This window comes from Vanellus vanellus, assembly GCF_965231255.1.
Source record: "Vanellus vanellus genome assembly, chromosome: 2".
Taxonomy (NCBI): domain Eukaryota; kingdom Metazoa; phylum Chordata; class Aves; order Charadriiformes; family Charadriidae; genus Vanellus; species Vanellus vanellus.
Genome location: NC_138906.1, coordinates 34,104,468 through 34,116,801, shown reverse-complemented (window position 1 = coordinate 34,116,801; position 12,334 = coordinate 34,104,468). Strand labels below are relative to the sequence as shown.

The 12,334-nt window shown below is 37.1% G+C and overlaps 1 protein-coding gene across 1 annotated transcript in view; it reads right to left on the bottom strand.

The window, feature by feature from the left end:
* Nucleotides 1-725: 725 nt before the first annotated feature.
* Nucleotides 726-12,334, bottom strand: part of AHR (aryl hydrocarbon receptor) — a 64,421-nt gene continuing 52,812 nt past the window's right edge. Inside the window, exons 6-11 of the mRNA XM_082479636.1 lie at nucleotides 11,543-11,673; nucleotides 10,487-10,689; nucleotides 8,655-8,764; nucleotides 7,034-7,175; nucleotides 4,976-6,227; nucleotides 726-961 (exon numbers count right to left, since the gene is read on the bottom strand). Coding sequence (XP_082335762.1) covers nucleotides 806-961; nucleotides 4,976-6,227; nucleotides 7,034-7,175; nucleotides 8,655-8,764; nucleotides 10,487-10,689; nucleotides 11,543-11,673 — 1,994 coding nt within the window. The 3' untranslated portion in view covers nucleotides 726-805. The remainder of the gene's footprint in view (nucleotides 962-4,975; nucleotides 6,228-7,033; nucleotides 7,176-8,654; nucleotides 8,765-10,486; nucleotides 10,690-11,542; nucleotides 11,674-12,334) is intronic.

The window sequence follows — 12,334 nt, the reverse complement described above, 5'->3', positions numbered from 1 at the left end:
GATAAAGAATTAAGTCATTCTCTAAACAAATTCTCTTTAGGGGGGGGGGGGAAAAAAAAAGGATACAGCCAGTAGCACTGTAGATGTTAGATAAAATTCACGGAACATGGATGACATTTATAGTGAGTTTTGCTAAAATAAGCTCCCATCAGAAACAAGGTAGCTGACTTGTGAGGCACTTAAGGTTGACAAGAAAAGGAGGAATGCAAGGGGTCTGCTTCATAGAAAACCTGAAGTTGCATATCATATCCTTGTATTAAGCCTTCTATTAAAGTGCTAGAAATGGAGACTTAAAACAAAAGGATTTAAATATAAAATAAGTGATTAAAGAGCTTAGTACGCGTTAAAATTAAGTGCTTTTGAGTTTCATGAATGTAGAGCTTTTTAATAGCTTTTAAAAAATAAAGTCTGGAAATAATCCACGTGTGAAGTCATCTTCCTTGTGCCATTGATGCTATTTGTAAAGTGCCCAATTATTTTTCTAAGCAACAAAACCATTTGCCTTATCTTATGTTGTATAGCATGACATCGTCTGTAGTACATATGTAATCCACACTGCAATGACACGGTCAATCTGATGGAAAACAGCACATGCATACTTTTAGTCAGAAGTTTTAATTCCACCTGTCCCTTTAAAAAGCCAGGCTTTGGATTACATATCCACCAGTATATAGTGCAACCAACCTCATATTCTCAAAATGTAATTTAGCTGTTAAAGTCTGATGCTCAAAGACAGACATATCAATCTTTTTCTCAGAGCAGCCTGACACCCAGACAAAATCACAGATGGAGCTCTAGATCTGAATCACATAAATCCACTAGATGCCAAATCTGAGAAGGATCTGGGTTCTGTCGGATGATGAAGAGGCTGAAGATGTGTGGCAGTCTGTGCATTACTGATCACATCTAACTGAGAGGGATATGCTTCATTTACATTTCCTCCATTGAAACCGTTTTGGAACTGGCAGGAAAAAAGACAATATAAATGGTTAGCATGGGAAACTGATTTATTTATAAGTTTTTAAAAATCCTCCTAAAGGCACAGATTGGATGAAATAATCTTAAAATATAATGAATAGCTTTAAAACTTTTTTTTTTTTAAATGGTAAAATGTTAGTTTGCATTAAACGTAGCATCTGAATCAACATTGAAACCTACCTATGTTGAAGTCAGTGGGAATCCTAGTTCTGGCTAAGTAAAGAAACATCGCTATTATCTAAAGCATAATACAGTTTCTATTTGTAGAAAGCACAGTCTGACTGCGCGCTCCTAATTTCCACATCCAGCTGTTACGTTTTAAAGGCAACCTATTTACATATTTTCATGTCTGCAATGGGATCCAGACTTTGCAGCTCTTCCAGGAATGCACATGCAGTCCTGTTCGTACGCTGAAGTGTACTGCATTCAGTCCGCAGGCTGGGCTGTTGTAGGGTGGGCTTTTCTGACAAACGGTCTTCGTATTGACAATGCCAAGTAAGAGCAATGAATGGCTTTCATCAGTCTTGACATAATTGTTCATAGGATTATTTTAATCATCTGATGTAATGCTTCCTGTCGTGCTATGGAAAAGTCACTTTATCTACAAAATACTCCATTCAGTCATGCAAAGAAAATACAACAAAATATTTTAAACATTTTCATCATGTCTTCAGGAGTAGCTTATATTGTAAGTACTCATTCATTCAAGCTTTGTCCGTAAAAACATATAATATGCATTCATTCATCTACCAAAATATGCTGGGTTTTGGAAACTTTTTTTTCCTTCTATGTAAACATTGAAATTTGACTAATTATGCACAGTTCTCCTAAGTTTTAACAACAAGTTTATAGCCATGTGAATTACGTTTTTAATCAAAGTTGCCATGCTTCTAAGACAGCTACAATAACATAAGCTAGGATTACTTCTGACAGAAGCAGATTATTTCAATATTCTTCATTAACAAGATGAGCACATTCATTAAAATTTCTAAGTTCTCAACACAGAATCCAGTAATTAGCAAGGTTTTTCCTGTTTAATAAAGGAATACGGACCTTAAACAAGCAATCACATTATCTAAGGCCTTTCTGCCCTTCTCCGTCACTGAAAGTGTTTTTAGACTACATTGGCTCTCATCCTACTGCAATTACAAGTTAGGCAGAAGGTCAAGGCAGATGACCACAACAGACCCTTCTGGCTTTCTAATCCCCCAGTCTTTTCACGTAGAAATCGATGGGAGTTAGAAGGCTGAGGAAAGCATAGCAATCATGGCTTGTGTAGCAAAGTCTGTCCTCTCTCCAGACTCCAACTGCTGATAGGGATGTCAATGGGCTAAATCCAGCCACAAAGACTGCCCTACTTTGGTTTGGCTGTGTGAACGTAGGCTCAGACAGTAGTATCCTATCCGCTTAGTCACATCCTTACTACAGTTACCAACTAGCAATAAAAATCAAACCTTATGTTTATTATCATAAGCAGTGATATATTCTCCCTATTTACAATAAAGAAATGCATATTATTTGCCGTCATGGCTTTGGCACAGGTGATATTTTACAAGATTCCTTCAAGTGCAGCAGCTGTATTTCTGATTTCTTAGTTCCAAGGGGTTCACATATTTTCAAGTTCTTAACTCTGATACAAGACTAAATACAGTCTCTGTTATATAAACATATATAAATATAGGGTTACCTTTCTCTGGAGCAATGACATTTCTAGGTTACAAAAATGTTTCTACACTAAAATGTTTCTCAACATAACAATTTTGCCTTATATAGAGCCTTACTTTGCCCTCAATCTATAAAAATGTTTATTGGCAGATGAGACTAGAGGTCAAAACTGGCTACAGTCCCCTTCCCTGGAGATTTTCAAGACCCGCCTGGATGCAGTCCTGAGTAATGTGCTCTGGGCAGTCCTGCTTTAGCAGGGGAGTTGGGCTAGATGATCTCTGGAGGTCCCTTCCAACTCTGAAAATTCTGTGATTCTGTGATAAGTTTTGGACCCACAAGAACTTGGAGGGAACTATCGGCTATCTACGACCACTCTTTTACAAAAGGGACTAGGGGAATAATCCTTCCTTATCTCATCAAGAAGGGGGCTCCTCTTTTAAGCTCATTTGGACAAATGTTCAGCAGTTCTCTTCTGAGGTAAACAGAAGCCAACGTGCACAGGGGCAACGAACGTCAGTTCTGCACGAGGCTTCTGCTTATGCAACGCAGCATGGGTATGCCGTAGCAAGAGGGGATGAATTTGAACAACTTAAGGAAAGATAACTTTTAACAAAGTGGCCTTTGTTCATTTTTTTTTTATGACAAACTAGCTAAACACAATATTGTTATTGCAGCACAGCGTTCTAGTAAATATGAAGTAATAGACGCATTCATTTATTGCACTTGGAAATACTGTCTTAGTCATTAGTCACAAAACTTTTTACAGATAGACGCGAAGAAAAAGTGAGCAAGAAAATAACAAAGAGGGGGCATAACAAAAACAATTAAGGCAGCATAACAGCAAAATAATCTACGAAATAAATGTATTTGAAGCCAACCACTAAAAAGAAAGAAATGAAATTGCTTATGCACTGGCTGTTCAAAACCGATGCACCACATCAGTATAGCTTTTGTGAAAAGAACAATTCTATACTATTACAGGGATGAACTTGGATGACCCTGGAACTTCTTTGCAACCCTATTATCAAGCACTATGAAGGACTAATAACACTGACCACAGCCAGGCAACATACAGCCAAGCACTGTGCAAGCTCGCGCACTGCAGTTTGCCAAAGTCTCTTCGTGCTATTTCAGCCCTTGGGCACTCAGGCAGAAGCTATTCATCTTGCAGAACTGTCCTATATTTTGGATAAATTTCTGCAATTCTGCAATTATATTCTTTCCACTAGTGAAGCAGTTTTTAAAAGCATTTTTTTTCGTACTCGTATTAAGCATACCAAAAAATGGGTATATTCTACTTGCATTCCTCACCTCTGCCTTGCGCAGGTTATATGCCAGTTAATACTTTAATTCTGTAAATGCTTATGCATGTGCATAAGTATTTGTAGGATCAGTACTTTAGAACATTAACTCATTGAGGTTAAAAAAAAAATAGAATTGTGGCTCTGTACTTGAGCAGCATTAACAAAAATAAATGGTAGTATTTAAAGTATTTCAACACAGGTTATTCAGAATCAGGAACCACCTTAGTATTTGGATTTTTTTATTTCTAAGTTAATTTTATCTATGAAGAACTGTGCTTAAACTATAGTCTCTGCTACAGCCAGGCTCCTCTCTTCTACGGCTTTTATTGTGCATTCTCCTTAGCACAGTGGGAAAAAGGTCCAAATTATCTATTGTGAGCATAATTTTTTCCTGCTCTTTTGTCTCCAGCAGACAATTTAGACAGCAGCTTGAGGAACAAGCTGACTTTCACTTATGGCAATATATAAAAATACTTTTGCAGTATCATCATGTGTAGAAATGCAACAGTACATAATATTTCATGCTATTTATGTGATATTATAATCTGATACCGTAAGCAATCCTAAAATCATCAAAGAATCTGATTAGTTAGAGAACACTTACGTTTTAAAAACAAGGTATTTTTCCAGATTCTTACAAAAACTTTCATGAACATGATTGTGCCAGACTCACATCATTCCACTCCTCTAAAAAAGGTATATAAGTAAATTCCAAGCTTTTGACCAATCTGCTTTTCCTTTGCTCCTACTGGGAAAATTACAGGTAGGTACAAACTGGTTCACTCAGCTCTTGCTTTAATACTGTCCAAGTGAGCTACCAGGATGCGGATACGCGTACATAAAAACTTGACCAAACGCAGCTCTCCTCAGTCTAATGAGCAAATAAAGCAAGGGCACTCACACAGTGCTAACCCATCGGTTTCAAACTCAGTGGTTCAATTATGACAAACTCTGCATGCCGGTAGCCACCCGAAACAATAAAAACACGATTTAAAACGCAAGCAGTGGAGCAATGCTCTCTACCTTACCTTGTTCAACAACGTTTGTTGGCTCGCCATCACAGGATCATATTGCATTTGATCCACGCAGCTGGGCTGTCCTTCTTGCGTGCACTGGTACATAGACACAGCGCCTGCGTAGCATGTCTGAGGAGTTAGCATAACCGACTCGGAGTTTATCCCACACTCATGATTTTCAGGGACTTGCTGCAAACAACTGAGAAAATCCTCCAAGTTGGAAGAAGCAGAATAGGTCGATCTGTCAAAACCTGCTACGGGGAATTCCATTTCAGGAAAATTAGAAAGCTGTGGCATCGTCGCTGTGGGTTGCTTGTAAGGACTAAACTCTTGCCTACACGCATAAGGGGAAGTGTTTACTTCTGATTTGTAAGAGAACTCGGATGCGGTGGCATGCATGCCAGGGAATACATATTGCTGGGGCTGCTGCTGCGAGCAGCTAAGAGGCATGCTGGTGCCAGAGCTCCAATTTGCGAACATCCCATTGACTTGCATATGTTTCATCTTTTGGCAGAGCTGCTGCTGCTCCGCAAGCTGTTTCTGGTGCTGATGAAGTTGATGTGGATCTAACTCTTGCTGTACAAAGCAACCTTCATCCTGGAGCAGGGGCTGCTGCTGGTTACAGCCTGAATATAAGAAGTCAGATTTATTTAAGGAATCCTGAACATAAGTCAGGATTTCATCAGTTATGTCGATGTCCCCAATATCATCCACACCAGATAATTCAGTTTTTAAAAATTCCTCATCCTGCTGAATACACTTTAGATCTTCAAAGTCAATACCCAGATTTTTCATGATGCTGTACAAATCACTGGTTTTGTTATCTTGAAAGAGTGCTGCACTGTCTTCAGGAAGTGGAACAGTACTGTCCGGAGAACACTCCATTAGCTCCCGTTTGAGAACGTTGTGATTTCCAGCAGGTAGGAGATTATCCGTCCAGCCGCTGCTAACACCACCGCCCAGTTCATCCCTGCTGTCTGCAAAGAAGTTCCGCTCAAAGGAAAGTTTATGAGATGCTGGAGGGCAGAGATACACAGACTCGTCTTGCCTCAACATGGCACCTAGGAGGGAGTTTGGATCCACGGAATCATTGTGCAGCGCTGCTTTGGCACCTTTTCCCGTCGTGCTTTTATTCTTTAGCTGAGAGGGATCCAAAAGGCTCGACATAGGGAAAGATACCTCATATAACACAGCCTCACCAGTGGCAAACATGAAGGGCAACTTCATGTTACGCTTCCGTAGATGTTCTGCCCCTTCTTCATCTCTGAAAATAAATCATATATATAGCATAATACTGCTGTACTAAACAGTTACTGTAATTATTTTGTCCCCTGCCACTAATATTAAAAAAGAATGAACTATTCTATTTGTAGGCATTTTTCAAATTCCCTGCTATTCCAGCTCAACTTGGTTGAGTTAAATCAAGAGACAGATTATGAAATAAGGAGCTTATGAATGTAATACCACCTTTACATATTACATTTGTAATTAAATCTAGATAGCATACACCATTTTCTGTGCATTGTGAGCTCAAATGAAAATAAGTGGGCTTTGTTTTGCATTATGTTTTTCTTGGCATAGCAAGTAAATGAATACTTCAAGACGGAAGTATCTCTTTTTCTCCATTTTACAGACTCCTTAGCAAAAGCCTGTATAATAATGCTGAATTCCATATTATGTAGAATTTAGTTCAGCACCATAAAGGACTTGATTTCTTTACGTTTTCTGTTGTTTCTTCTACACAACTGCAGTTGGGTTTCATAATTTTTGCTAATAGCGATACTGAATTAAAAATAGGTTGTATAGAATAACTTGGTGCTTTTGCCACTGTTCTTATTCTTCATATGAAATCAAAATGTCTAAAGTTTTACATATAAAGGACTATGCCACATAAGTACTGAAAGATCAGAATTCTTTTCAATGTTTGCTCACAAACTGAAAGAGCTTTTCTTTTTGGAGTTCAGGATTTAAAGGGGGTTTATTTAAAAATAAAGAACTCCTTTGTGAATACGAACAAGCTCAAAAGTTTTCAGTTTTTCAAATATACTGCTTTATGTGATGATGACTTACGTAAGAGGTCTTTGCGTAGCAATGATGTAATCCGGTCTTCCATTTTTGTATACAAGACGTGCATTTGCCTGTACCCAGGCCCATCGATTTTCTTTGGTTAGAAGCCTAAATACAGTCATTCCACTCTCACCGGTCTTCATCACTAGAGTTAAAGAGTGAGCATACCGTTTACTGTCCAGTGAACAAAAATGGGAAAATCTGGCATGTCAGGAAATTAATCCCATTTGTAGAGCAATTTTACAAATCTCATGTTCTCAGTCTGTATGGGACTAATGTATTCCTAGTGAAACAGGATGATCGATCACTTTAAGATCTACTTTAATTTACTGGTAAAATAAAGGCCAAAATTGCAAGCAATTGTAACGTATCCACTACAGAACGGCAACGTCCTATATGGGTCCATTATTTCTGCCAGAATAGAAATGAATAAATACTAGAACATGTAAATGACAAAAGCCTAAGTGTCTTCTACATCTGAAAAGTGACTGTTACTTAAGAAGTTAGAAAACTCATTAGCTCTGAATCCAATTCATTCACATTTTGACTAGTTAATGCAGAGGTACTTCAAAAGCCATTATTTTTCACTCCAACTAGCAATGCTTGATAAACATACTACACTTTTCTTGTACGTTGCTGAAAACACTCCATTTCTAGACAGAAAAATTAAACGCAAAAATATTAGGAAACTTTACAAATCCTAATAAAAATAATCTTTGCTATAAGACTTCTTTTTTATCTCAGCATCAGAAATGGAGCACAACCAGTTTTAAGACAAAGTTTCAAACGAAAATTTCAAACCAAAGTTTCGTCCCCTTCTATTCTGGAAATATTTTCCTTCTTATTCCTTAACAAACAAAACCACTGATAGGCAACTGTGCCTGAGCTATACCCGAAACAGAAAACCTGCTTAATGCAGGTTGAGAACTAACCTACTGAGGGGGGTTATTTTATTGTAAATAAGGGGACAAAATTTCTCTAATTTCAAGGGAAATTAGTAGAAAAGAAGCACCACCAAAATATCCTGAAGATGTTTCTGTAATTTGCAAAGACAATTATATTACAGCTAACAAAAAAGTAAAGAAAGAAGTCCACTGAATAGTTACATATCAGATAGCTGATACTTATTTCCTCAGCTCGAAACATTATACTTCTCTCCTTAAGTTGTTACTTAAACCAAATCAAGCTGCCAAGAATCAAAACCAGAAACCTACAGGACACTAGCACGCTAAATCACAGATTAATTTCTGTTAAAAATCTTACACTGATATCAAGAGAAAATGCTTTCTTTAACTTCCTAAGAGGAAAGCTATCTTTGAAGCAGTCCCTTTGCCCAAAGGAAGTTGTAGAAATAGCAGAAGTTGGGTTGAGCAGAGAATGAAGCAAGAAGAGTAAGGTGTGACAGAAAACGGAATATATAACCTAAAATGGTCTAGATAGGGATATTAAATATTTCTTCACCCAGTATAAGTTTTTATAGAGAGGGAAAGATGACATGAAATGAATAGTGTTTTGTTAACGACCACTTTTTTTTTTTTTTTTGAAGAGTACTTCATAGTATTTTTGCAGTATGAATATAATCCATGCTTTGATTTTTCAGCCTTTCTTAGGGAATGAAGCTTACTTCGGACGTGATTTTCAGCACAATAAAGCATATCAGCTGCATGAACAAACTGGTATCCTGTTCCTCTCATACACAGCTCTGCTTCGGTGTATCCCAGGACAATTTTTCCTCTGGAAAGTAAAAACAAAAAATTGCAACACTGCTGATGAACCAACTCACAGAACGAATGCCAAGCAAGTTAATTATGGCTAGAACATTTCAGACGTAAATGCTAACTACATTTTGTTGCAATATCAATTGTATGCGGAAGCATAACAGTTCTAATAAAAAATACAGTCAAAAATCATAAAATTTTTACTAGTCCCCCCAAGTTGCCTTCAGTGATTAGGAGCAGGTTCACAAAATTATTAGATCATTAAAAAAAGAAGAGTATTCTACAGTCCAGCTAGACTCTTAATTCCATATTTTTGAACTTACTCATTTATAGCAGGCAGCTCCCATTTGTTGCAATGAAAGACACAGTTTGCCTCACCCTATTTCATAGCATTTACCCTGAAGTGCTTTGCATGTAGAATTAAGTAGGGCCTTAACTTTAGTTATCTAAAATTTCTTGCCTAAATTAGTATTTTTAGTAGCTTAAAATTCAAAACAGGGCATATGTCAGAACTATGCTCTTTCCTTTGAGTGGTTTGGGTACCCTGTGTTTGCATTTAAGCTTTCCCTTTCTAAGATACGCTTCAGAGGAGTAGTGGCAATAGAGTCATGTTTGACCCTAGTAGATAAAATTAGAGTACTTTAGTAGAGGTCAGGGAGATGAAGAACTCAACAGCCTTTACGTGAGCACTGTGCAATACAGGATAGAATGAAATAGTCAAAGAGACTGAAACAGGATTTGGAACAAAGAAATGGAGATCCAAAAACAGAAGGGGAAAAAATAGGAAAAAGTAGGGATGGGGAATAATATATGCAAAAGCGTAAATTGTGACAAAAATTGAAGGTTTCAAGTGAAGCATAAGGGGGGGAAAAAAAAAATCACAGGAAAGAAAAGCCTGTGTTAACATTTTGTTAACATTTCCTCATATCAGTTTACAGAACCCAAGAAAAACATTTTTGTTTATCAGTAGACAGAATACCAAGTAATTTCACTCTATGTTATTTTATAAATAGGCATGGAAATCCATGAGATATTCCACTGAACGTGAATCTGAAAGCTGAAAGCATTATCAGTCAAAAACAGGAGGGAGGGGAAGGAGGCCAGAGGCTCTTTTTTGATAAAGAAAAATCTTAATGGGCTTCTTGCCATGTTGATGCATAGTTACGTTATGTTGACCTAGTAATGCAATAGCATTTCCAGTTTTTATATAAGGAAAAGAATGGTTTGGAAATGGGTAAGTCATTGAATAAGAAAGGACTTCATTTGTTTATTTTGAAGTAAATAACATTTCCATTGTATTTTACATCTATTTGAACTGAAGGAGAAAATACGCATGTAGAACAAAATGAAACACTTGTTCTACCAGTTCTAAAACCAAATTTCAACCAGATTTAAACATTAAACTTTTCTTCTTCCCTAATTCATTAGTATTCTGTCTTTTGGGATTTTTTTTGTTTGTTTGTTTTGTTTTGTTTTGTGGTTTTTATTGGGGTGTGGTGGTGGTAGGTTTTGTTTGTTTGTTTGTTTGTTTTAAGGATTGTGAGTCAAAAAGCAACATGGCCTTTCAAGGAAGTACACTATGACAATCCCATTTCTCCTTTTTCTCTTTCAGCAGGGCTGAATGAGAAAAATCCTAACAGTTCCTAAACAATCATCAGTATTGACTGAAACAGCTTTACATTGAAACCTGTCTCATCAGCAAATAAGTAGAGTATTATGCAGAATAATTTACACCTACTTTGCATCACAGCCAGTAGGCGTGAAATCCAGTTTGTGTTTCGTTCTGAAGATGAAGTTTTTGGTTCGTATCTCAAGGATAGATGGTGGCTGCAGGGGAGTAGCTACTGCAAACAGAGCAAGCTGAGGAGACAAAGTAGCACCATCCTTCCCTTTCTTGTTTTGTCCATGGAGAAACTTTAATCGTCCTTGAAAATTCATAGCCTTAGGATGAGGAAAAAAAAATAATTGTTATATGTTGGAGATATTTAAGAGTCAGCTATTTCTGTTATGATGTAAAACATACAATTTTTTTTAAGACCCATCAGATTCAAGCTTTGTAGCACAGCATACGCAGAAGTTAGCATACTGTTGTCATGCCCTGAGCACGTCATTTTGAGATAAACTCACTTGAAAAAGAACTAATAGGAAGGTTGTTTTGTAAAAGAAACAACCCTAAACATGTAATAGCAAATGCCAATTGGAACTTCTAATACTCTAATGAACATGGCATTATACGTATATACAACTAACATAACATTGCATTTCTGTCAGTCTTTAGTATAAAGTATGCAAATATGTACAATTGCAACATCATATATAAACAATCCTATTTGTAAGAAGTCACCCACAGGGTGATAAACCCATATTTCTTTTAAAATCTACAGCATTGACAAATAAATAAATGTATCAAAATAGCAAACACAGACATTCCCAAGTAAGGGAAAACTATGGTTCTGTTAGTTATTATGACTTATTACATCTCAAGATACCCAACAGAAAATCATCTGTGTAATCTTTTTTATCTGCGAATGACACAATACTTTACAAAAGCAGATGCTTATTCATATTTCACTGAGGAAACTGAGCCACGAGAAATGAGAGAACTTGCACATGGTTGTAACAACGTGTTGAAGGGGACACATTTAGTGTCACTAACCGAAACATACTGGTTCAAGCAGCTCAGATCTCTATGGAGACTTCACAAATAAAGTAAGTTGCTGTACATATTGTAAGGATAATGCAAATTTCCAACTTGCAAGCATGTGTGGAAATTTTTACATAACTCCATACTCACCAGGAACCCAGATGAATTATCCAGGAGGCATCGTAACCTGCAGATGAAATTCCTTTCCATAAAGGAAGAGTTCTCTGGAGGAAGTTGGTCTGGGTTATAATAGGTTGCTGGCTGTGAAAAGCCATTATCTCCTACAGGAAAGGATTATTTATAACGATTATTTTTAGAAGAACACCTAGTGAAGGCTATCTATAACAAATCATTTTCCGTCTCATAAACAAAGCCTTAGGTCATGACCTGAGCAAGAACAATGTAAACTGGAAACATCCTCAGAACCTATACTGATTATAACACTAGGTGAAGTATCAGCTCTTCTGATGAGATTATGTTTTACAGGCTATGGTATTTGAAAAATGCATGCAATTTATTTTTTTTTTTAAAGTGGTGTTTTTTGGTGTTTTGGTTTGGGTTTTTGTTTGTTTTGGTTTTTAATTTATTCATTAAGTTTGTCAACAATCTAGATTCTGATCAGTTGTAGAGAGCAGAGTTCTCAGCAGAGAGCACACCCACGTTTCTGCAATGGCAGGATCTGCGAAAGGCATGGTAACTAGAGGAACTGAGTATTCGAAAGCTCAGTAGACGGTATCAAACCATGAAACTGTTACTTTCCAGAAAGCCAGGTGAAAGCCGCAGCAAAAAATAAAAAGAAGCATCTTTAGGGAACCACCACAAGACATCAATGTGAGTACTTTCTCTAATGGAAGCAAAAAACCCTACTAAATAGTGAAAATATATCTGGGCTGTGCCGATCAAGCAAAAAACACAGTTACCTCTCCAGAGGAACCTGGAGCA